The sequence below is a fragment of the Neomonachus schauinslandi genome, chromosome 12 (genome assembly GCF_002201575.2).
Source record: "Neomonachus schauinslandi chromosome 12, ASM220157v2, whole genome shotgun sequence".
Classification (NCBI taxonomy): Eukaryota; Metazoa; Chordata; class Mammalia; order Carnivora; family Phocidae; genus Neomonachus; species Neomonachus schauinslandi.
In genome coordinates this window covers 37804588-37826415 of record NC_058414.1, presented here as the reverse complement: position 1 = coordinate 37826415, position 21828 = coordinate 37804588, and the positions used below count along the sequence as shown (strand labels likewise).

Sequence of the window (21828 nt, the reverse complement as noted above, 5' to 3'; positions counted from 1 at the left end):
CTGGTCTCTCTGTTTAAATTGTCAGAGATGTGTCTAGGGATATAGCTGGTGATTAGGGGTAGTTCAGCTCAAGAAGGAAAATAATAAAGATAAGAGCAAAAACCTATATGATAGCCAGAGCCAAGATGGCCCCCAAGGATCCTTACTTCCTGGTATTCATTCCCTAGCATAGTTCTTCCCACACCAAATATGGTTGTCCCCTGTCATTGATAGGATATTCTAGAAATGATGATATGTGACTGTCAAGGCTAGGTTATATAAAAACATTACCATTTTGACCTTGCTCACGAAAATTGTGCATCATGATAAAAGTTTCTGACTGTTTTAAAATGCTAAGCTCTGGAGTACTTTGTTATAATAATTAGTCAACTAATGAAACAGGAAACCATGTATAATGTAGAGATCCAACAAAAGCCAAAAAGTTCATTCTTTAAAAAGATTAATAAAAACTAATACACATTTGGTGAGACTTATCAAGAAAAAGAATGGCTCAATTATCCAGTGTCAAAAATGAAAAACAAGACATGCAGATTCTATAGACATTAGAGAGATAAAAAGAGGAGTTGATGAACTACTTTATGCCAACAAATTTGAAATTTTTATGAAAAAAAACAAACTTCTAAAAAAAATATAATACTCTATTAACTAGGCTAAGACTAAACTATTATGTAGAGCAAAAAGCCAATGCCTTTTTAAAAAATGTGTGTTTATTTGCCTTTCATTTTCCAGTTCTTAGGAGAGTGATTGATGGGACAGCTTCCCTTGATGGGGCCATTCAGAGACATCACTGGTCAGGATCTTGCAGGAAAGAGAAGACACACTCAAACAAGGCTATTGAAGGAAACTCTTTAAGGGGACTATTGACACAAGAGTAAGAAGGTTAAGGGAAACGAACAAGGTACAATAAAACACCCCAGTGCTAGCAACGGAGAGGGAGAGATGGGGAGTGAGGGTGGGGGAGGCGAAGGACTCTTTCTAACTCTAGGTTTGAAGGAACAAGGTGTCAAAGCAGCTACTAAAATCAGAAGAGAATAACTAAAGTAGAGACCATTGCAAAAGATGCTGTGGCCATTGGTAGAAGGAGGCAACCACCCTGTGACAACTCAGCAGAGAGAAACAGAGGAAATAATGATCTTGACTTAACTCCCCTTCACCCTCCCAACTAGAAGACAGAAGACAAGGGAGCTATTAATGGAGCCCATAAAGCCTCCAGGATGCAGAGCAATGGGGAGTTGCATAGAGAGTGGATCTTGAGCATCATGTTGCTAAACCATTGTTCCCAAGGAGATTGTAGTTATCTGCATGGTGAAAGCTAGGTCACCACCACAGCTGTGTCCATCAAACTGGAAAGAGAAAGAGGAGAGAGGATGTCAAGGAGAAATACCCGGTGTCTTAAGACCCAGGACTAGAAATGGTAGTCATTACTTCTTCTCCCTTACTAATAGTAGGAACTAATCACGTGGCCACATGTAACTAACAACAAGGAAAATTGAGTGATGTTATATGACTGGAGAGGCATATGTTCCATGAGAAAGGAAGAATACATTTTAGGGAACAATTACTAATCTGGGCCATGGTCCACCCTCCAGCCACTAAATATCCCTCTGCACCCTTCTCCCTTGCCAAGGAACATAAACTAAATTTTTATCCAATTTCTGTATCCAGCTCAAAGCACAGGACCTTTCTGGGTGATGTTTTGACCTCTGCATTAGGTCCATATATGGCTGCATGTGGCAGCCCAGAAAATAAAATTATTGCCCCATACACACATCCAATTACAATGATTGAGTATGAACTAAAACACTCCTAGTGAAAGAAAGGAGGACTGGAAATACACTCAGCTCTGGAACAAGGAGATTATCCCACCAGAGAGGAGTTGAGAGGATGCCCTGTCTTGGCAGTGATGTACTTTCCTGTGTTCTCTGTTATTCCAAATTTCGCCCCTTGGGAATGTGTCCTAGTGCTTTATGCTTTGAGGCCATATCTGAAGTGGATCTTGGAAAGACTGTAATTTTAGTAGCCCCCTTCCTACAGGTATTGGTTTGAGAGTCTGAGGACATTTTCAGGCCAGGCTTTTGGTTGCTTTTGAAATGTAAGTATCTAAGAAACCCGATAGGCTTCTGCCTCTGTTTTCATTCAGTGCCATGTGCCAACAACAACACGCTCAGATTTCTTTTTGGAACATTGTTTTTAAGCCCGCTTTACTTGCTGGTTTCCATGTCTATCCATTGCTCTCATTTATATGCTGTCTCCTTTGAGGCAATCTGAATAATGGGTAAAATGAGGCCATACATTAATATAATCTTCCACAGTACTAGATCCCTTAGCTTTCCTAATTGGGAAAAGCTACGAGTTATAGCAATCCTACCTCCTGCTGTTGGTGCACAGAACCAAATTTCTAGACCTTCTCAATAGTCTTCTGCTTTATGTCCACTAGTTTCTACCTGAGCACATATTTTCTTACTCTCCTCTATTACAAACATCAAAGAACAACCAACACACATCAATATTCTTGTTACTCTGTGGTTAAGGGGCCAGCCTTTCAGATGACTGCAGGAGACAGTTTTATTATACATTTTTGTGATGACATTATAAGGGTCTCTGATTTTGCAGCCTGTGATATCTGTTTCCTCAACTCTAGTCTAACCACATATTTAAAATTATTCTTAGAAACCCATTTCTAGGTTCAAATTTCTATATTTCTAAGGTCATGTTAAGCTATTATAACAAAGGGACCCCAAATATACTGGCTTAAAGAATACAGACATTGCTAAAAGGTAGTCCAACATAGTGGGTGAGAGCACAGATTGGGGAATCCAATTTTCTGGATTTGAATCCCAGTTCAGTTGCTTACTAACTGTGCAACCCTGGTCTTGTCTGAGTCTCAGTTTTATTATCTTTAAAACTAAGGTAATGGGGGGGGGGCACCTGGGTGGCTCAGTCGTTAAGCATCTGCCTTCGGCTCAGGTCATGATCCCAGGGTCCTGGGATCGAGCCCCGCATCGGGCTCCCTGCTCCGCGGGAAGCCTGCTTCTCCCTCTCCCACTCCCCCTGCTTGTGTTCCCTCTCTCGCTGTGTCTCTCTCTGTCAAATTAAAAAAAAAAAATCTTTAAAACTAAGGTAATGGGGTGCTTAGGTGGCTTGCCTGGTTGGACGTCTGACTCTTGGTTTCAGCTCAGGTCATGATCTCGGGGTCGTGGGATGGAGCCCTGTGTTGGGCTCTGCGCTTGGCATGGAGTCTACTTGAGATTCTCTTCCTCTTCCTATCTCCTCCCCCTGCTCTCTCTCTCTCCCATAAATAAATAAATAAAATTGAGGTAATAATAGTAACTACCACCTAGGATTGGTAAGAAGATTAGAAGAGTTAGTATATGTAAAACTTAGCACTGCTTGTTGCATGCCAGGGTTATATAAGTGCTTGCTAATTTAAAAAATACATCTTTAATCTCTTTCACATAAAAAAAACTACAGATGAGTGCTCCTGAGACAGATCATTTTGAAAATTCAAATCCTTGTGGTACTTCAGGGGCCTAGCAGTTTCCATGCAGTTGGCCTTTGTTCGGTAGAGCATTGTCATCTTCATGGTCAGTCATCATATTGGATTGCATCACATGGAAATGGGAGAGAAATGGCTTACCGAATGTGTGCAGGCTCAACCTGGAAATGGCACAAGCTGCTTCCACTGACATTCTCTTAATAAGAGCATAGTCATGTGGCTATACCTAATTGAAAGCAAGGCTGGAAAATTTAGTTTCGCTGGGTAGCCTTGTGCCCAGAAAGGAGGGCTTTATGTAGGTAGCTAGTGTCCTCTACCATAGGACCTTAAATGGACTCAAAAAGAGTTTGGAAATCATAATTCTATACTCATTATAGGAATTAGTTAGTAATTAAAAAATCATCACATTAAAAGAAACTAAAAACCAGAGACAATCAAGTGTTGATAAAGTTGAAATGGATAAATAAATTACAGTAAATCCATACAGTGAAATACTATCTAGCCATCTATACCACAGTTAGAGCCAAATGGAATGACGTGGATGAATTCCACAAATAATGAACACAAATGTGAGCTAACAACAACAACAAAATGAATACAAGTAGTATGCTTTTATTTGTGGAAAATTCCAAGAGAAGCAAAATCAAATAATGTTGTTTGAGGATGCATGCGTAAGTTATTAAGTTACAAGAACAGAGAGGTGATAGTTATCACAAAAGTTAGGATAGTGGCTGCCTCTAGGGAAGGTGGGGATTGTGGTCAGGGAATGATACATGGAGAAACTTCTGGGGTACTGACAATATTATATTTCCTGACTTGAATGGTGGTTTCATTGCATTTCTTTTACAATCATTCTATAACTGTGTGTATATATATATTTTTCATAGATCTCAGGCATATACAATATATCTCACAATAGATCTTTCATGCATAAGAAAGAGCTAAGTTGACCTCAAAAAATAAAAATGAAGGGCAGAAGTTGGCCTAACAATAAAAACAGTTTAGTATTTGTGAAAGAAAAAAAAAACACACACACAAAAACAGGTAGATCAACGGAATAGAATAGAGATCTCAGAGATATTTCTCTCTGGGGAATTAATATTAGATAAAGTTAGCAGTACCAATTAATAAGTAAGGGATGTTTGCTTAGGAGATGACATTGGGAGAATGGATTTGCTCTATGGAAGGAAATAAAACTATGTCCTACCTAACATCACCGGGTAACTCCCAACAGGTGTCTATAACCTTTGGAGTTAAAAGAAGACAATGTAGGAGAGCATCTTTATGACCTAAGGGTAAGGAAGGACCTCTAAAAAAAAAATTTCAAAAATATAAATCCTATGATAAAAAAGTTGGTTGAATTTGAGTCATCAAAATGAGGAATTTCCATTCAGGGAAGGGACCACTGACAAAGATAATAGACAAATATCAGAATAAGAAATATTTGCAATGTCAAACTGACAAAGTATTATTAAGTGCAATATATTAGGAACTCTAGAAATAAAAAAGTGGAGATACTAACCCCAAAGAATCAGAGGCAAATGGTATGAAGAAGCAATGAAAAGATGCTCAGATGTTCAGAATCCTTAGTAACTGGAGAAGTGTCATTTAAAACAGCACTTTAGGGGCACCTGGGTGGCTCAGTCAGTTAGGTGGTTGCCTTCGGCTCAGGTCACAATCCCAGAGTCCCGGGATCCAGCCCCACATTGGGATCTCTGCTCAGTGGGAGTCTGCTTCTCCCTCTGACCCTCCCCCACTCGTGCTCTCTCTCTCTCTCTCACTCTCTCTCTCTCAATAAATGAATAAAATATTAAAAAAATAAAACAGCACTCTAAATGGCTTTGTACCTATTAGACTACCAAAAATTAAAAGGCTCATATTGTCGAGTGTTGATGGTATGGTGTAGATACAGGGGATATAGGGAACTTCACTCACCTTTGGTGGGAGTGTAGATGGTTGCAGCCACAATAGGTGGATCGAAGAATCACAAGAACTGTAGGGTTCAGAACCATGTCTGTGGTCAAGGTCCACACCAGCAAACTAGATGCTTGCAATACAGACTCTTTCCTCAATTGGTTTCAAATTTTTATCTCACTAAAGCCATTCTGATTTATAGACACAGAATTGTATCCTGTTCTGTGGCTTCAAGATTGTTAGGAAAATAATAGGTTCTAGTTTCTTCCTCTGCAGAATAAGAAGGCACACTAGAAGACAAGATACTGACCACCTCCTCCCCTGCCCCTACAACTGAGGTTCAGGTACTGGTATTTTATAAAATCTCTCTGCACAGTTCTAATATATGCCAGGGTTTTAAAACATGGCACCGAGAGGATGTTAAAAAAGAGATGGAAGGTGTTGATTTAGTGTCTTCACCATGAGTAAGACCTGAATGCACACTCGGTGTCATTGATGTACTTGTGTTCATATTGTTTGTCACAATACGGGAGGAATTTGTCAATAGCAAGAAAACAAATCATGTACCTTTTGTCAAAATTCATTTTTCCCACACAATGAGGTTGTTCAAAAAAGCAATTTCCTGGAGATGTAGAAGACCATAATTAGCATATTCTAGAGCAAGTAATCCAACTGAGGAAAACCAAGAGGAATGTGCTTAAGTTGGAGCACAGAATGTAGTGGAAACTTTTAACACAATTAATTTGATACTTTCTAGAACAGGAGTAGAAAAATCTCCGTCCATTGGGGATGACTTTGGGAAATGGTGAAATGAACACTTAACCACAAAATTGTGCTCTTAGAGCTCTAGGCTTTGCCCACCACAGGAGCCCTGTGGTTTCTAATAGCTAATGGCGAATCACACAAACCTGTAGAATAGCATTGATTGCATTAAGAAGTAAAACCTAAATGAAGCGCAGATGGAGTATTATGCGAAATGTTAGTAATTTCTACTACAGAAAAAATAGTAGCTTCTGCAGTGAATATAAAGATAGTCTGTGAGTAGAATGTAAACTCAAGATCTTTGGAAAATAAATTGTGCATGAATGGATTCTAGAGAAGCCCACTAGCATTAACAATCACATATGCTAAAAATCCCTCACACACACACAATACGCACATAATAAATGGAAATAGTACAGTCAGATGTGTGCTACCTTAACAGGTTTAAATATTTTGGTCCTTTCCCTATCTTTTTCTTGTTGCCCTCATTCTTTCCAGGATATCATGTGCTTCTGAAATCCTCTCCCAAGCTCTACTATTAAGGAACCAGACACAGACACTCAACATCATTCCCATTTGCCCAAGAGAGAAGCCAGATACTCACCTCCCCAACCTCTATGGTAGGTTGGATAACTGTTGCCCAACTACTCTGGTTCTCTTCTTGGTGTGTTACCCTTAGCAGGCTGATGGTACACCTCTGAGCTTGAGTTCAAGAGTGGCCATGTGACTTGGTTTGGCCAATGAAATGTTGATAGAAGTAACATATGTCACTTTCATGTGACATTTCTTTCTCAAAGAAATTTTAAGAGCTGGTATGTGTTTCACTGTGTCTCTTTTCTCTTTGCCCCCAAACTGGTAGTATTTTAGATACAGTCTGCTCTGCCAGACTGGATCCTGGATTGGTGATGATAGGAAGCAGGGCTGCCACCAAACTGCAATGGACATATACATGAGTGGTAAATAAGCCACTGTGGTAAGCCGTTGTGACAGCACGCTGTGACAGTTCATCCTTTCTCATTTGCTGTGTGTAATATTTCATTGTATAAATATACCACCATTTATTTATCCATTCCACTAATGATAGACATTTATGTTGTATACAGGTTTCTTAAGTATTATGAACCAAACCGCAATGAACTTTCTTGTTCATTTAAGGCACATCTGTACTTTAATGTAAACATTTCTGTTGGGTATATATGCAGAATTAAATCACTGGGTAATGGGGTGCACAATATGTGTAGCTTTAGTAGATACCGACACAAGCAGTTTTCCAAAGTGGCTGTACCAACTTACCCCCCCACTAACAGTGTTAGAGCTCTAGTTGCTCCACTTCCTTGCTAACACTTACTAGTGTCGGTTTTCCTTTTTATAAAAAAAAACTTAACTATTCCAGTAGGTGTGTAGGCATATCTCATTGTGATGTTTATTTGCAATCCTCAGGTGAATAATGAAATTAAACATATTTTCTTGGGCTTATTATACAGAGAATGTTCAAATTTTTAGCCATTTAAAAAATCTGGTTGACATTATTTTTCTTATTAATTTGTAGTTGTGGGTTCTTTGTGGATACCTGTATTGAAAATATATTCTTCCACTTTTTGGTGAGTCTTTTCACTTTCTCAATCATGTCTTTGATGTACAGAAAATTTGCAATTTTAATGAAATCTTTAATGAAAACTTAGATATCAATATTTTCTTTTATGGATTTTGCTTTGTGTATCCCATTTAAGAAGTGTCCTGTTTAAGTAGATTACAAAATATGCTTCATTGTTATCTTATAAAAGATTTACTGTCTAATTTTCCACATTTAAATTTCTCACCTATTTGGCATATATTTTAGGGTATGCTGTGAGTAGAAATCAAGATTCATTTGTAGCCACATGTATATCCAATTGATACAACATTATTTATTGAAAAGAAAATGCTTTGCCCACAGCATTGCAGTGGCACTTTGTCATAAATATGGTGACCATCCACATGGGAGTTTATATCTGGACTCTATTCTGCTCCACTAGATTGTCAATCATTATACCAACAGCACACTGCTTTAATTATAATAGACTTATAGTAAGTCTTAATTTTAGGTGGTAAAATCCTCCAAAGTGTGCTTCCTCAAAATCTCTATAGCTCTTCTTTATTCGTTGCACTTCATTTAAGTTTAGGATCAGCTTGTCAATTACTACAAAACTTCTCTACGATTTTGATTGGGATTTTATTGAATGTATGCATTGAATGGGAATCATGAACATCATTAGAATTTAAGTCTTCAAATAATGAATAATGTATGTTCCAGATTTTCTTTTCCAATCTTGGATTGATTTACTTATTTATGTATTTATTTATTTCCTCTAGTTTAATGTTGCATATAGGTGATAATAGCGAGCATCCTTGTCTCTTTCTTAATCACCAGGGAAAGCTTTCAATTTCTCAACAAATATGATGTTTGCTATAGCTTTTCCCCTTTGGTTCCTGTTCTTTGTCTGATTAGAACATTTTCAGTCCATCTTTAATTTATTAGGAACCTTTAATATTTTTTTCTGCATTTATTGAGATAATCATATTATTTTTCTTTTTTTATTCTATCAAGTATAGGATGCATTTAAAGCTCTATGCCAAACTTGTGTACTGGGTATATACTTCACTTGCTCACAATATATTATCTGTTTATATATTGTGGATTCAATTGGTTAATCCTTTGTTTACGATATTAATGTTCATATTCATGATAAATATTGGCTGTAATTTTAGTTTTTCTTTCTTGTAATAAATCATCAGGTTTTAGTATCAAGGTTATGTTGGCTTGATAAAAGAGTTGAGAGTTTTTTTATTCTCTGGAAGAGTTTATGTAAAAACTAGTATTTTTTCTTCCTTAAATGTTTGCAAGATTCATTCATGAAGCTATTTAGAGCTGAAGCCTTTAAATTATGGATTCAATTTCTTTAATAAATATAAAAATATTGAGATTTTCTGTTTCTTCTTGTGTATTTTGGTAAGTTTAAGAATTCCTTCTTTTCATCTAAATTTGTAAATATAGTGGAATAAAATACTTTAAAATATGCTTTTAATTTTTAAGATATCTTTAGGACTTGTGGTAATATTCTGTTCTTCATTCCCCATACTTAGAATTTTTAATCTCTCTCTCCCTGTGGGTCTTACTAGATGTTTATAAATTTTATTAGTATTTTCGGTAATCAACTTTTGAATGATTGGTCTTCTCTATTTAATTTTTTTAACAATTTTATTTATTTATTTAACAGAGAGAGACAGCACACAAGCAGGCGGAGCAGTAGAGGGAGAGGGAGAAGCAGGCTCCCCGCTGAGCAGGGAGCCCAATGCAGGGCTCGATCCCAGGACCCTCGGATCATGACCTGAGCCGATGGCAGACGCTTAACCATCTGAGCCAGCCAGGCGCCCCTCTATTTAATTTTTTATTGTAAAATTCACATAACATAAAATTTACCATTTTAACCATTTTAAAGTATACAATCCAGTGGCATTTAATACGTTCACAATATCGTGCAGCTATCACCACTATCAACTGCTAGAATATTTTCATCGCCCCAGAAGGAAACCCATGCCCATTAAGCTGCTACTCCCCATTACCATTTTCTCCCAGCCCCTGGTAACTACTAATCTGCTTAGTCTGTGCATTTCCCTCTTCCAGCTATTTCATATAAATAGAATCACACAATAGGTAGCCTTTTTTGTTGGGTTTCTTTCATTTGGCATAATATTTTCAAGGTGCATCCATACTGTAGCATGTATCAGGACTTCATTATTTTTTATGATTGAATAATATTCTATACAATGGATAAGACTTTCTTAAAGTCTTTTTTTTTTTTTAAATCTCATTGATTGCTGGTCTTATCTCTATTATTTCTGCTTTCTTCAGGTTTTTCAGTGTTTGAGATACATGCTCAGATAACCACAGTAAAGTGGTATAGTTCTGTTGATTTTGCCTTATACACTTTGAGATTCTGTGTTTAGGTGCACATAAATTTAGGATCACCAAAGCTAAACATACACATTTGGGGCTCCTACAGTTCCTAACCAGATGACTTGACATACAATGGGGAAAATAATGTTGGTCATATCCTATTAAGCAGGATGTTGTGAGATTATGTAGGTGAGAGCACTTTTTTAAAGTGTTCATTTTCCCACTTGAATAGAACTTTATTGTTGGCACGGCAGTTGCTTTATATCTACGTAGAGGTTTTGCAGATACTTTCTCATTTACTTCCTCCAACACACCCACAGGAATTCTCTTCATTTTACAGACGTGATTTCTGCTACTAAAGAATTTCAGAAAGTGACTGTGAATCTAGTAGTCAAAGTCCAGCGCTTTTGTTTTTGTGTTTTCACCTATATTTACAGAAGGTGTCTCAGGGCAGAATGGTGTTATTGAAGTTCTAAGGACATCAGAATTTCACACTTTCAAACCCTTGAGTGCATTGTAGTTACTGCCAACAAGGTTCAGCAGCCTCTAGGAGAAGAATACCAAGTGCACCCACCAAATCAACCCTCTTGTGTCTGCACAGAATTAAACTTGGCAAATTTGGCTCTGGTTCTCTGCCAATGCATTGACAGTTTTTACTGACTACTCAGTGAATTCGGGGTTTTGTGGGAAAATAAAGGAATTAGTACATGTGTTTTTTAACCAGTATATTTAGGAAGTAACACTTCAGCGCATGCAAATAAATATTTAGTACGTGAGAACTAAAGTAAGAAAGGAAAGGAATTATAAAAGTGAAGGTGAAGTTTTGACTGAGTTTTTTACAGTTTTTTTTTTTTAATGTTGGGTTGTAAATTGCTGGTGATAAACAGAAATTCTAATTTTATTTTATTTTATTATTATTATTTTTTAAAGATTTTATTTATTTATTTGACAGAGAGAGACACAGCAAAAGAGGGAACACAAGGCAGAGGGAGTGGGAGAGGGAGAAGCAGGCTTCCCGCGGAGCAGGAAGCCCGATGCGGGGCTCAATCCCAGGACCCTGAGATCATGACCTAAGCCGAAGGCAGACGCTTAACGACTGAGCCACTCAGGCGCCCCAAGAAATTCTAATTTTAAAAACCCCCATAACTTTCTATAAGTTAAAAATTTTTATATTTCACAGATCCACATATAGTCTTCTTTATACATTTCAACATCTTTGAAATGGAAAGTTAGTGTATAATTGATGGTTCCTTAGAACTATTTTCATTTTACAATTCCTTAAAACTATCAGTTATACCCTAATTGTGTTGTAGACTAATGATAGTTTTTTTCTTTCCTAGTGGTACATGAAATAATAAAACAAAGTAATAAAATAATTAAAAGAAAATAATTCTTTAACACTGATGACATTTTAAAGTTAATAAAATATGGTATATTAAAGTATTCCAGAGGCTCCTGTAATACTTTTCAAACATTCATTCATTCGTTAATTCAATATATATTGGGCCCCTCACCTGTGTTTGGTGCTAAACCAGGCTTTGGGGCTATAACAATAAACAAGACAGTATTATATGGGTTTGTAGTCTAATGAGAAAAACAGAAAAGTAATAAGGTATTAATAATACAGAGCTGTAAGAATAAAAAAGAAGCATGGTGCAAAGGATGTATGAAAAGGGTATTTAAGAATTAGGATCAAGAAAGACTGGCCAGGGCGCCTGGGTGGCTCAGTCGGTTGAGCGACTGCCTTCGGCTCGGGTCATGATCCCAGGGTCCTGGGATCGAGTCCCACATCGGGCTCCCTGCTCTGCAGGGAGCCTGCTTCTCCCTCTCCCACTCCCCCTGCTTGTGTTCCCTCTCTCGCTGTGTCTCTCTGTCAAATAAATAAATAAATAAATAAATAAATAAATAAATAAATCTTTAAAAAAAAAAAGAAAGAAAGACTGGCCAAATTCCAAACTTATGCCTGAAGGAGCAAGTAGGATTTGGTTAAATAACAAACGGGGAATGGAAATGTTATGGGGAAAAAGTGTTTCAAACAAAAGAGTAGGTGCAAAAGGCCAGAGCAACATTTCCATAGACAGTAGAACTTTCAAAGTAACTGATTGGAGATCATTAGTTATTCAAAGAGTTTTCACTTTTCTTCTAGACAAGCATTCTTAATATCTGGCCTTGGTCACCAAGGGCTTCCGGGATGCTCATGTGAGACCACTGAAAGCTAGCATGAGTGTTTTGTATACATATGAACCCAAGGGCAGGGTTTACTGCATTCGTCAGAGTCTCAAATTTAGTTGAGTCCCTTCAAAAAGAGTTAAGAATGAGTGCTCTAAGTTCTCACATGGTAGAACAAATTAGAAAGGCTATTCATATATTGTCTAATTCATTCAATAAATAAATTAGTAAGTTAATAAATTAATTGGGTCAGAGGAGGAGGGCATGGCATCTCTTGTTTACTCCCCAACTCACCCTCCAGTCCCTGCTCCTCCTGCTTCCTTTATGCCCCATTCCACGCCATTTGTTTATTCTTCCATTCCTTCTCCAAAGTTTTGAGCAGCTACTGTGCCAGAAACTGTTCTAGGAGTTGAAGAGAAGGTAGATGACAGATCAGTCACGGTCTGTGCCCCCCTCAAGTTTACATGCTAGTGAGGGAAGGCAGGCTGCCTATAAGTAAACAAAAAGATAAACAAGAACAAAGCAGGAAAGAATGTCCAATGGAATAAAGACAGTCTCTTCAACAAATGGTGTTGGGAAAATTGGATAGCCACATGCAGAAGAATGAAACTGGACCATTTCCTTACACCACACACAAAAATAGACTCCAAATGGTTGAAAGACCTCAATGTGAGACAGGAGTCCATCAAAATCCTAAAGGAGAACACGGGCAGCAACCTCTTCAACCTCAGCCGAAGCAACTTCTTCCTAGAAACATCGCCAAAGGCAAGGGAAGCAAGGGCAAAAATGAACTATTGGGACTTCATCAAGATAAAAAGCTTTTGCAAAGCAAAGGAAATAGTCAACAAAACCAAAAGACAACCAACAGAATGGGAGAAGATATTTGCAAATGACATATCAGATAAAGGGCTAGTATCCAAAATCTATAAAGAACTCATCAAACTCAACACCCAAAGAACAAAGAATCCAATCAAGAAATGGGCAGAAGACATGAACAGACATTTTTCCAAAGAAGACATCCAAATGGCCAACAGACACATGAAAAAGTGCTCAGTATCGCTCGGCATCAGGGAAATCCAAATCAAAACCTCAATGAGATACCACCTCACACCTGTCAGAATGGCTAAAATTAACAAGTCAGGAAATGACAGATGTTGGCGGGGATGCGGAGAAAGGGGAACCCTCCTACACTGTTGGTGGGAATGCAAGATGGTGCAGCCACTCTGGAAAACTGTATGGAGGTTCCTCAAAAAGTTGAAAATAGAGCTACCATATGATCCAGCAATTGCACTACTGGGTATTTACCCCAAAGATACAAAAGTAGGGATCCGAAGGGGTACGTGCACCCCGATGTTTATAGCAGCAATGTCCACAATAGCCAAACTGTGGAAAGAGCCAAGATGTCCATCAACAGATGAATGGATAAAGAAGATGTGGTATATATATACAATGGAATATTATGCAGCCATCAAAAGGAATGAGATCTTGCCATTTGCAACGACGTGGATGGAACTGGAGGGTATTATGTTGAGTGAAATAAGTCAAACAGAGAAAGACATGTATCATATGATCTCACTGATATGAGGAATTCTTAATTGCAGGAAACAAACTGAGGGTTGCTGGAGTGGGGGGTGGGGTGGGAGGGATCGGGTGACTGGGTGATAGACACTGGGGAGGGTATGTGCTCTGGTAAGCGCTGTGAATTGTGCAAGACTGTTGAATCTCAGATCTGTACCTCTGAAACAAATAATGCAGTATATGTTAAGGAAAAAAAAAAGAAGAAGAAGAAGGTAGCAGGAGGGGAAGAATGAAGCGGGGGAAATCGGAGGGGTAGACGAACCATGAGAGACGATGGACTCTGAAAAACAAACTGAGGGTTCTAGAGGGGAGGGGGGTGGGAGGATGGGTTAGCCTGGTGGTGGGTATTGAGGAGGGCACATTCTGCATGGAGCACTGGGTGTTATGCACAAACAATGAATCATGGAACACTTCATCTAAAACTAATGATGTAATGTATGGGGATTAACATAAGAATAAAAAAAATTAAAACTCAAAAAAAAAAAAAATAGTCTTTGAAGATAAGATATGTCTTTCCCCTTCCAGGTTCATACTCTCAATAAACAGTCTTTCAATCTGGGTAGGAGTCAGGATGGTTCAGTGGAAGGGGAAGGAGTTTGACAATACTAGGCAAGCCTGGATTCAAATCCCAGCTCTACTACTTATTAGAGAAGCACTAGTCAAGTGGTTGAAACTGTCTGAGCCTCAGTTTCCTCTTCTGTAAAATGAAGATTATATAAATCACCTTTCAGAGGCATTAAAATAATCAGAGATAAATATCTAAACACCTGACATATAGTAGATGTTTAATAAATGTTTATCATTTAATCTCCTATTAGTTTGGAAATAACATTGTGAACAATAGCCCAAATTATTTCCATCTATAGGTCAATAAAAAATATTCTATTTTTCTTCTGCAAAAAAAAAAAAAAAAAAAAGATAAACAAGATGGTTCCATAAGATGAAGGGTGATGTGAAGGCAGGGATGATGGAGTCTTTAACAGTCCGTATAGCACATTCTCAGTCACTATTGACTGGGGCACTGTGTGGGAGAAGACTCCTGGAAACCCTGTCATGGCAGCGTTAACCCTTTAGTTGCTGGATCATGACAAAGTATGTGTGTGTGTGGACGTGGGGACGGGGGAGAGTTCTAGGGGAAGGGGAACGGTCAGTGTTGTGGAGGACTTCTTGGGGAGTCTGAAGAAGTATTTACCAACCAGAACAGAGATATGTCACTATTCTAACAATCAGTAACTCTGTACTGGGGCCAACAATTTCATATTAGTTGTGGGGTCTTGGTGACTGATGGTGGGCAGAAGATGCGAAGGGAGGCTATTATAGATAGATAGTAACATTGAAAATGGCCTCTCAGCAAAGACCTGAATGACAGAAAAGAAAACTCAAGGAGCAGTCAGGGAGCAGGTAATGATGTGGAGAGCATTCTAGCCAAAGGATAACAAAGCAAAAATGATGAGGTGCGATAGCCTGACGTGTTTACAGAACAACAAGAAGGCTAATGTTGCTGGAACATTATGCTGAGGGAATGATAAGAAATTAGGTCAGATGATAGGTGCAGGCCAGATCTCGTCTGGCCTCTGAGATCATGATGAGAAAGTAAAATGAGAAATGGGGAAATGATATGATCTGACTTATCTTTTTTTAAGAGCTTACTCTAGCTGCAGTTAGGAGAATGGATTGGGAGTTAGGGAGAGAAGAGTGAAAAGTTTTTTGGGGTTGTTTTGTTTTGTTTTGTTTGAGCCTAGAGACAATGGTAGCCTGGATCAGAGCGATGGCAGTGGAAGTGGAAAGAAGTGGGCTGATTCGATATTTATTTGCAAGTTGTGGTGGTTTTAAAGATATGTCACACATTCTTTGATATGCCTTCCCTCAAGAGGTAGAGCTTAATTTTCCTCGCCTTGAATGTGGGCTGGAGCCCTTTGCTTCTAGCAAACAGAATATGGCAGAAGTTAAGAGGTGTCACTTCTGTGGTAAGACTGTGGCTTCCATTTTGGGGGCATGCTGTCTTGCTCTGTTAGTTTGCTCACCCTGTGGGATGTCAGCTACTTTATTATGCTACAGCTCTGTGGAAAGGCTCATGAGGCAAGAGACCAAAGACTGCCAACAACTATGTGGGTCATCTTGGAAGCTGATCTTACCTCTTCCACCCCACCCTAGATGAGCCTTCAGATAAGCGTACAGCTGTATTAGCCAGGGTTCTCCAGAACCAATAGTATAGATGATAGATAGATAGATGATAGATAGATAGATAGATAGATAGATAGATAGATAGATAGATAGATAGGAGGAGATTTACTGTGGGAATTGGCCTACATAATTATGAAGGCTGAGGTATGCCACGATATGCTATCTGGAAGCTGGAGAGCCAGGAAAACCAGTGGTATAATTCAGTCTAGTCTGAAGGCCTGAGAAATGAGGGGGCCGCTGACATAAGTTCCAGAGTCTGAAGGTCCAAGAGCCAGAAGCTTTGATATCCAAGGGCAGAAGAAGATGGATGTCCCAGCTCAAATAAAGAAAGAGAGAATTTGTCCTTCCTCCACCTTTTTGTTCTATTCGGGCCCTCAATGTGCCCATGCACATTAATGAAGATTGATGAATGATGAATGATGAAATGATGAATGATGAATGATGATTAATGAGGATTGATCTTTTTTACTCAGTTTATTGATTCAAATGTTAATCTCTTCCAGAAACACTCTCCCAGACACACCCAGAAATAATTTACCAGCTATCTGGGCATCACTTAGTCCAGTCAGGTTAACACATAAAATTAACCATCACAACAACTCTGGTTGACAGCTCAGCTGCCAATTCATGAAAGACCTTGAGCCAGAGATATCCAGTTATGCCACACCTAGGTCACTGACCCCCAGAAATTATGAGATAATGAATGTGTGTTGTTTTTAACTGCTAGATTTTGGCACAATTTGTTGTGAAGCAATAGATAATACAGAAGGAAGGCCTATGGGACTGACTAATATATTTGGTGCAAGGAGGTATTAGAGAAAGGGCTGGGTGAATGAGGATGCCTAGGTTTTGGGTTTGAGCAACTAGAGGGTAGAGGTGCCATTTATTGAAGTGTGGAGAGATTGGAGGACATAACATGTTGGGGTGGGGAATCAAGAGTTCTGCTATGGACACATTTTAAGGAGACTATTAGACATCCCAGTGAGGGTATAAACCAGGCAGGCACTAGTGAGTGAGCACAAATTGAGGGCTCAGCAGCCAACCAGTCATTAATGTTTAATAAAGGACCACTCTTTGCCAGGCTCCTTTCTATGCATTGAGGTCATAGTGGGAAATAAGACAAAAACCCCCAAAACTCAAGGAGCTTCTATTCCATTAGGCAGCAACAGGCCACAAATATATAAGGAAATTAAAAAGATGATTTCAAAAACAGTGAGTAATGAAAGATATGGGATAATGTCAAAAGGTTGCTGGAGGTGGGGTGTGCTACTTTAGCTAGAAAGATCAAGGATGATTTATTAGAGCCCCAGTAACAAGCTTGAGTGAGGTGTGTACCTTTTGGAAACACCGGCATACAGATCCTATTTAAATCCACTGGAATTGATGGGATCACCTCAAGAGAGAATGTAAAAAAAGAAGATATTTTAGAGCAAGTCCTAGGGCTTCTTCATTTAGAGGTCAGTGACAGGAGGACCCTGCCAAGAAGATGAGGAAGGTAAGGAAAAATTTGGGAGAGGGTGGAAGCACAGAATCCAAAAGAGGTAAGCATTTGAAAAGGCAGTGGTGATCTGTGGTCAACGTGGTTACAAGTTGAATATGGTTACAGCAGAGAAGTAACCACGGTCTGTGCCCTCCTCAAGTTTACATGCTAGTGAGGGAAGGCAGGCTGCCTATAAGTAAACAAAAGATAAACCAGATTTGATAACATGGATATTCTGGGTAGTTTAAAAAGAGTAAATTCTACAGTTGAGTCAAAGGAACACTAGTTATATTAGAATGGGTTAAGTAGAGAATGGGAGATTGGAGATATTCTCTGAAGTTAGTTACAGAATCAAACAATCATTTGCTTATGCTCATAAACAATGAGCAAGGAATTGGGGCAGGGCTCAGTAGGTAGATTCTTCTGCTCCACATGGTGTCAACTGGGGTGACTCAATGGTATTCAGCTGGTGGCTGGACTAGTCTGGAGTGTCCAAGAAGGCTTCATTCCAGGTCTGCTGCCTTGGTGTGGATGGCTAGAGGGCTGGCCACTTTTCCTCTCCATGTGTTCAGAACCTTTCCTGTGAACACTCCAATGGTGTGATGAGATTTATGATGCAGAAGCTCAAGGTTTAAGAGCAAGTGTTCCAAGTGACAAGAGGTGGAAGCTGTTCGTCTCTAAGGCTGTGCCTGCAAACTGGAATAGCACCACTGAATTTTATGAATTAAGCCATTCACAGAGTCAGCACCCAGTTGAGGGCAAGGTCCCATGCCCACTCCTCAACAGGAGATGTATCAAAGAATTTGTGGCCATCGTTCATCTGTTACAAGAGGTGATAAAATGGAAGCAGCAACTGTTGGCAAATATTTCAGAGGTTTTTAAAAGCGAGAGAGAGAAAGAGCAGAGAAAGAGGGAAGAGTTAGAATGTGGGTTCAAAGAGCATTTTCCCCAGAAATCTATGAGTCACACTAAAGCATGTTGGTATCTGATCACATTATTGCAGAGAAGAGGACTAGATGGATGTTGCAGGAGAGGGAAGTTGCACCTGAGTCCAAAATCCTTGAGAAGGAAAGAAAGAAAGGGAATGGCTGGTCTTTAGTGAAGTAGGGAACACTTTCTTCATGGAAACAAGAGAGAAAGGAGACATGGGTGTTCAGAGGCACCTCCTTTCCGGCTTTGCTCCAGTATCCCCTTAACAGTGAGGCTTTTCCCAATTCCCATTCTTTAAATGGCACCTCAGTACTCCTTATCTTTTTTCCCTGTTTTATCCTTTTCCATAGAATATGTGCATATCCATAATGCATACATGCATCCCCCACAGCACCATATAAGCAGTAGTGATGTATTTTATGGATTTCTAGAGCACAGCAGGTACTCAATAAGTGGCCGGTGAGTGCCCGGAATGAATGAATGTTGCAGTGATGTACTTGCTGGGCTGTAAGCTCAGGAGTGTTGCTCAGACATTGAGATGCCTGAAATCCAGATGTTTGAAGGTGACATACAGTGGTAGCCTGGTGAGAATGAAGTTAGATCCTAGGGGTTCTAATCACAGCCCTTTCTCCCTTCTGTGCCTTTTCTGGCTGAGTCACGGTGGTCCCATTACTGAACCCCTCTGAGCCACAGGGATTAGGACCTTGTTGGCACAAAGTGAGCACTCATCAAAGCCTGGCTCTCTTTTCCTGCAGCTCTCCATTTCCACCAACCGGCATGCTCTCTGCCTCTTGCAGGGTCTGGGCAGCTGTTCCCTATCTCTTCTCTTCAAGGTCTCCAGGGAGCACACAGCTCCTGGCTTCTGGTGCTGATCCCAAGCCAGTGCCCTCCGTGCTGCGGAGATGGGAGGGGTGGGGCAGGCCAAGCCCGGGCAGCCCCAGCGGGGCTCAGGCTGCAGGCGGGCCAGTCTCCCACAGTCTGTGTGTCAGCCCAGTCCTCTGTTCCTGTCCGAACCATGGCAAAGCTGATGATGCTCACCCTCTTGGGGCTGGGACTGGCACTTTTCAGGGATCACCGGGCTTCTTATCAGTAAGTTGGGTTGTGGTGAGGGCTGCAGCCTCGGTCCTTGCCACCCCGCCAACCCCAGGAGCTCCCCTGAAAGTGGGGTGTAGTTTTAAACTGAAAGCCCCCAGGTAAGTTTTAGATGCACATCCTGCAGGTTGAAAACATGTCCTTGCTCACAGCCTGAGAGATGGAGGAAGGGGACCCATCACACTGGTGTGATGGCCAAGTTGTTGGCATACACAAATTGATTTCTCATGAGGAGCCGTGTGCCTTGGCTACAGAATCACCTCTCATTCTCGCTTCAAGATAGAGCACCAGACCCGGGATCTCCCCTGATAATTGGGTCAGTTAGGGAAGGAGCCGCCCTGTAATGGCCATAAATCTTTCCCAACTTAGGGATTCTCAATTTGAGGCCACACGGAGACACAAAACACATGCGGAGCAGAGCAGGTGGGAGCAAACACACTCTGTGAGGGCCTGCCCCCACCTCTTACTCGCTCCAGTTGGGCAGTGGTGGACGGCAGTTGTGGGGGGGAGGATAGAACCCTGACGCAGGCATTTGATGTCCTGGGTTCTCGCTCTGTCCCTTCCATTATGGGATCTTGGGCAAATCACTTTACATCTCTAACATTCTCGGCTTCAATAAGCCTGAACCAATAAGACACACTCATCCTGCCTGGGACATAGTAACTATTGAATAAATGTTAGTGCTCTGCTTCCCTTAAAGTACTTATAAACCCTTAGCTACTGTAAAAGGGGGTGGGGGGTGGGTGGTTTAGTTTTTAAGAATGTTTCAGTAGTTTCATGGTAACTTTACAGGGGTTCAAAGTCTAGAGACCATCCTAATTCCTAAGGCTTAGTCAATATCTTGTTATTTACTTTGAAGTAAAACATTACTAAAAACCAAATTGAACATTTTAGCCTTTCAAAAAACTTTCATGACCCTAAGCTTTCTTTCAGAATAATTTTTTTACAAACTATTGGGTTTTTTTCTTCTAATTGTTGATTATTTTTGTAATCACAAACTATTAGAGAAAAGTAACAGTGATTTGGGGTTCAAATCATGTAAAAATTACGGTTTGTGGATTTTCATTAAACATAGTACTATTTGATGCTAAAGGAGAATCTCTCTATTATATTTATTTTATTTAATACATATATATTATACATATTAATACATATATACATATATTATACATATATATGTATATTTCCCCACAGCATATGTGTGGGTCATGGTATTATCCTGGGATGAAAATAAATGAGATATAAATATCAAAACACCCCTTGTGGGCTTTATCCTTTCAATTCTGCATCTGTACCTGGGTTTCTTCTGTCCCCACTTTTCCAGAGGCCCCACACCAAGATGTCTTCCGAAGGATTACAGATCTGCCAGGAAGGAGTGAGGGTCTGTCTTTCTGGTTTACCTTCCTTAATTTACTCTAAGAATGGAGACTGTAGGCATTTTGTATATGTTTTTGTGTAAAAGCATAGCTTTACTACCCTAACCCTGAAAAGTTCTCTCTCAACATGTGGTCTGAGCTTATGTGATTCGACTTTAATATTTCCCCAAATTTGTTCCTTAGACCATGAGCCACAAGACTTGCTCCACAAAAACAAAACAAAAAAGCAAAAACAAAAAGCACATTCCTTGGACATATAAATTTGGGAAGTGTTATCTATTGTAGCCTTTTCCTAGAGATTGGCAGGCACTCTGGCATATTGAAAGCTTTGAAAAATCCTTCAGCTACAAATAAACAGAAACAAAAACAAAACGATTTTGCTTTAAGTCATCATTTCACAGACTTACTTGCCCACACCTCCATTCCCCTCTCTTGGTACCATCTATAATCTCCCTGTCAGACTCTCTGGGATACAGTTTGAAAAGGACTGTTCAATAGCATTGACTTGCACCAAGACAAATTTCAACATGAAAAAGTTGGGACCTGTCCTTGGGCAGCAAGGGGACCTTGGCCTTCGTTTCTGGGCCTCTCCTCTGATTCTGATTTTTCTGAAAGGACAAAAGTACGCTATGATGATAGCCCAATGTAACACCAGTCCCTGCGAGTCCCTTTATTGGCCTTGCCTGTGGTTTCCCATTGTGGATAGCATGTCTGCAGGAGATGCTGTGCTGTGGGGCTGCCTCAGTGGGAAGACCTGGAGTCTCATTTGGAATTCAGAATTTACTGCTTTATTTTCAGCACCTGGATCCAGTGAGGGGGGATGGAACCTTAGTCCTTAAACTTCTACCTGTATGGCTATGATTAACAGCACAGGAAACAACAGGTGTTGGCCAGTAAGAGGAACCCACTT

The 21828-nt window shown here is 39.8% G+C and overlaps 2 protein-coding genes across 11 annotated transcripts in view; both read left to right on the top strand.

Moving 5' to 3' along the window:
• The window catches only part of PON3 (paraoxonase 3), a 39054-nt gene extending 29585 nt beyond the window's left edge, over positions 1-9469 (top strand). For 6 of the 10 annotated variants that reach the window (XR_002480303.2, XR_002480299.1, XR_002480300.1 and 3 more), the window contains 4 exons: positions 730-898; positions 5687-5754; positions 6671-7773; positions 9430-9469. Coding sequence is in view for 2 of the 10 variants with exons in the window: in XM_021689729.2 (XP_021545404.1) it covers positions 730-875 (146 nt within the window). In the remaining 8 variants the exon portion in view is untranslated. Of the gene's footprint in view, positions 1-729; positions 2941-5686; positions 5755-6670; positions 7774-9429 lie in introns of those variants that run through there. The other 4 variants (XR_002480302.2, XM_021689730.2, XR_002480301.2 and 1 more) reach the window with 4 other exon arrangements.
• Positions 9470-19465: 9996 nt separating this feature from the next.
• Positions 19466-21828, top strand: part of PON1 (paraoxonase 1) — a 32053-nt gene continuing 29690 nt past the window's right edge. The window contains 1 exon segment of the mRNA XM_021689518.1: positions 19466-19539. Coding sequence (XP_021545193.1) covers positions 19466-19539 — 74 coding nt within the window.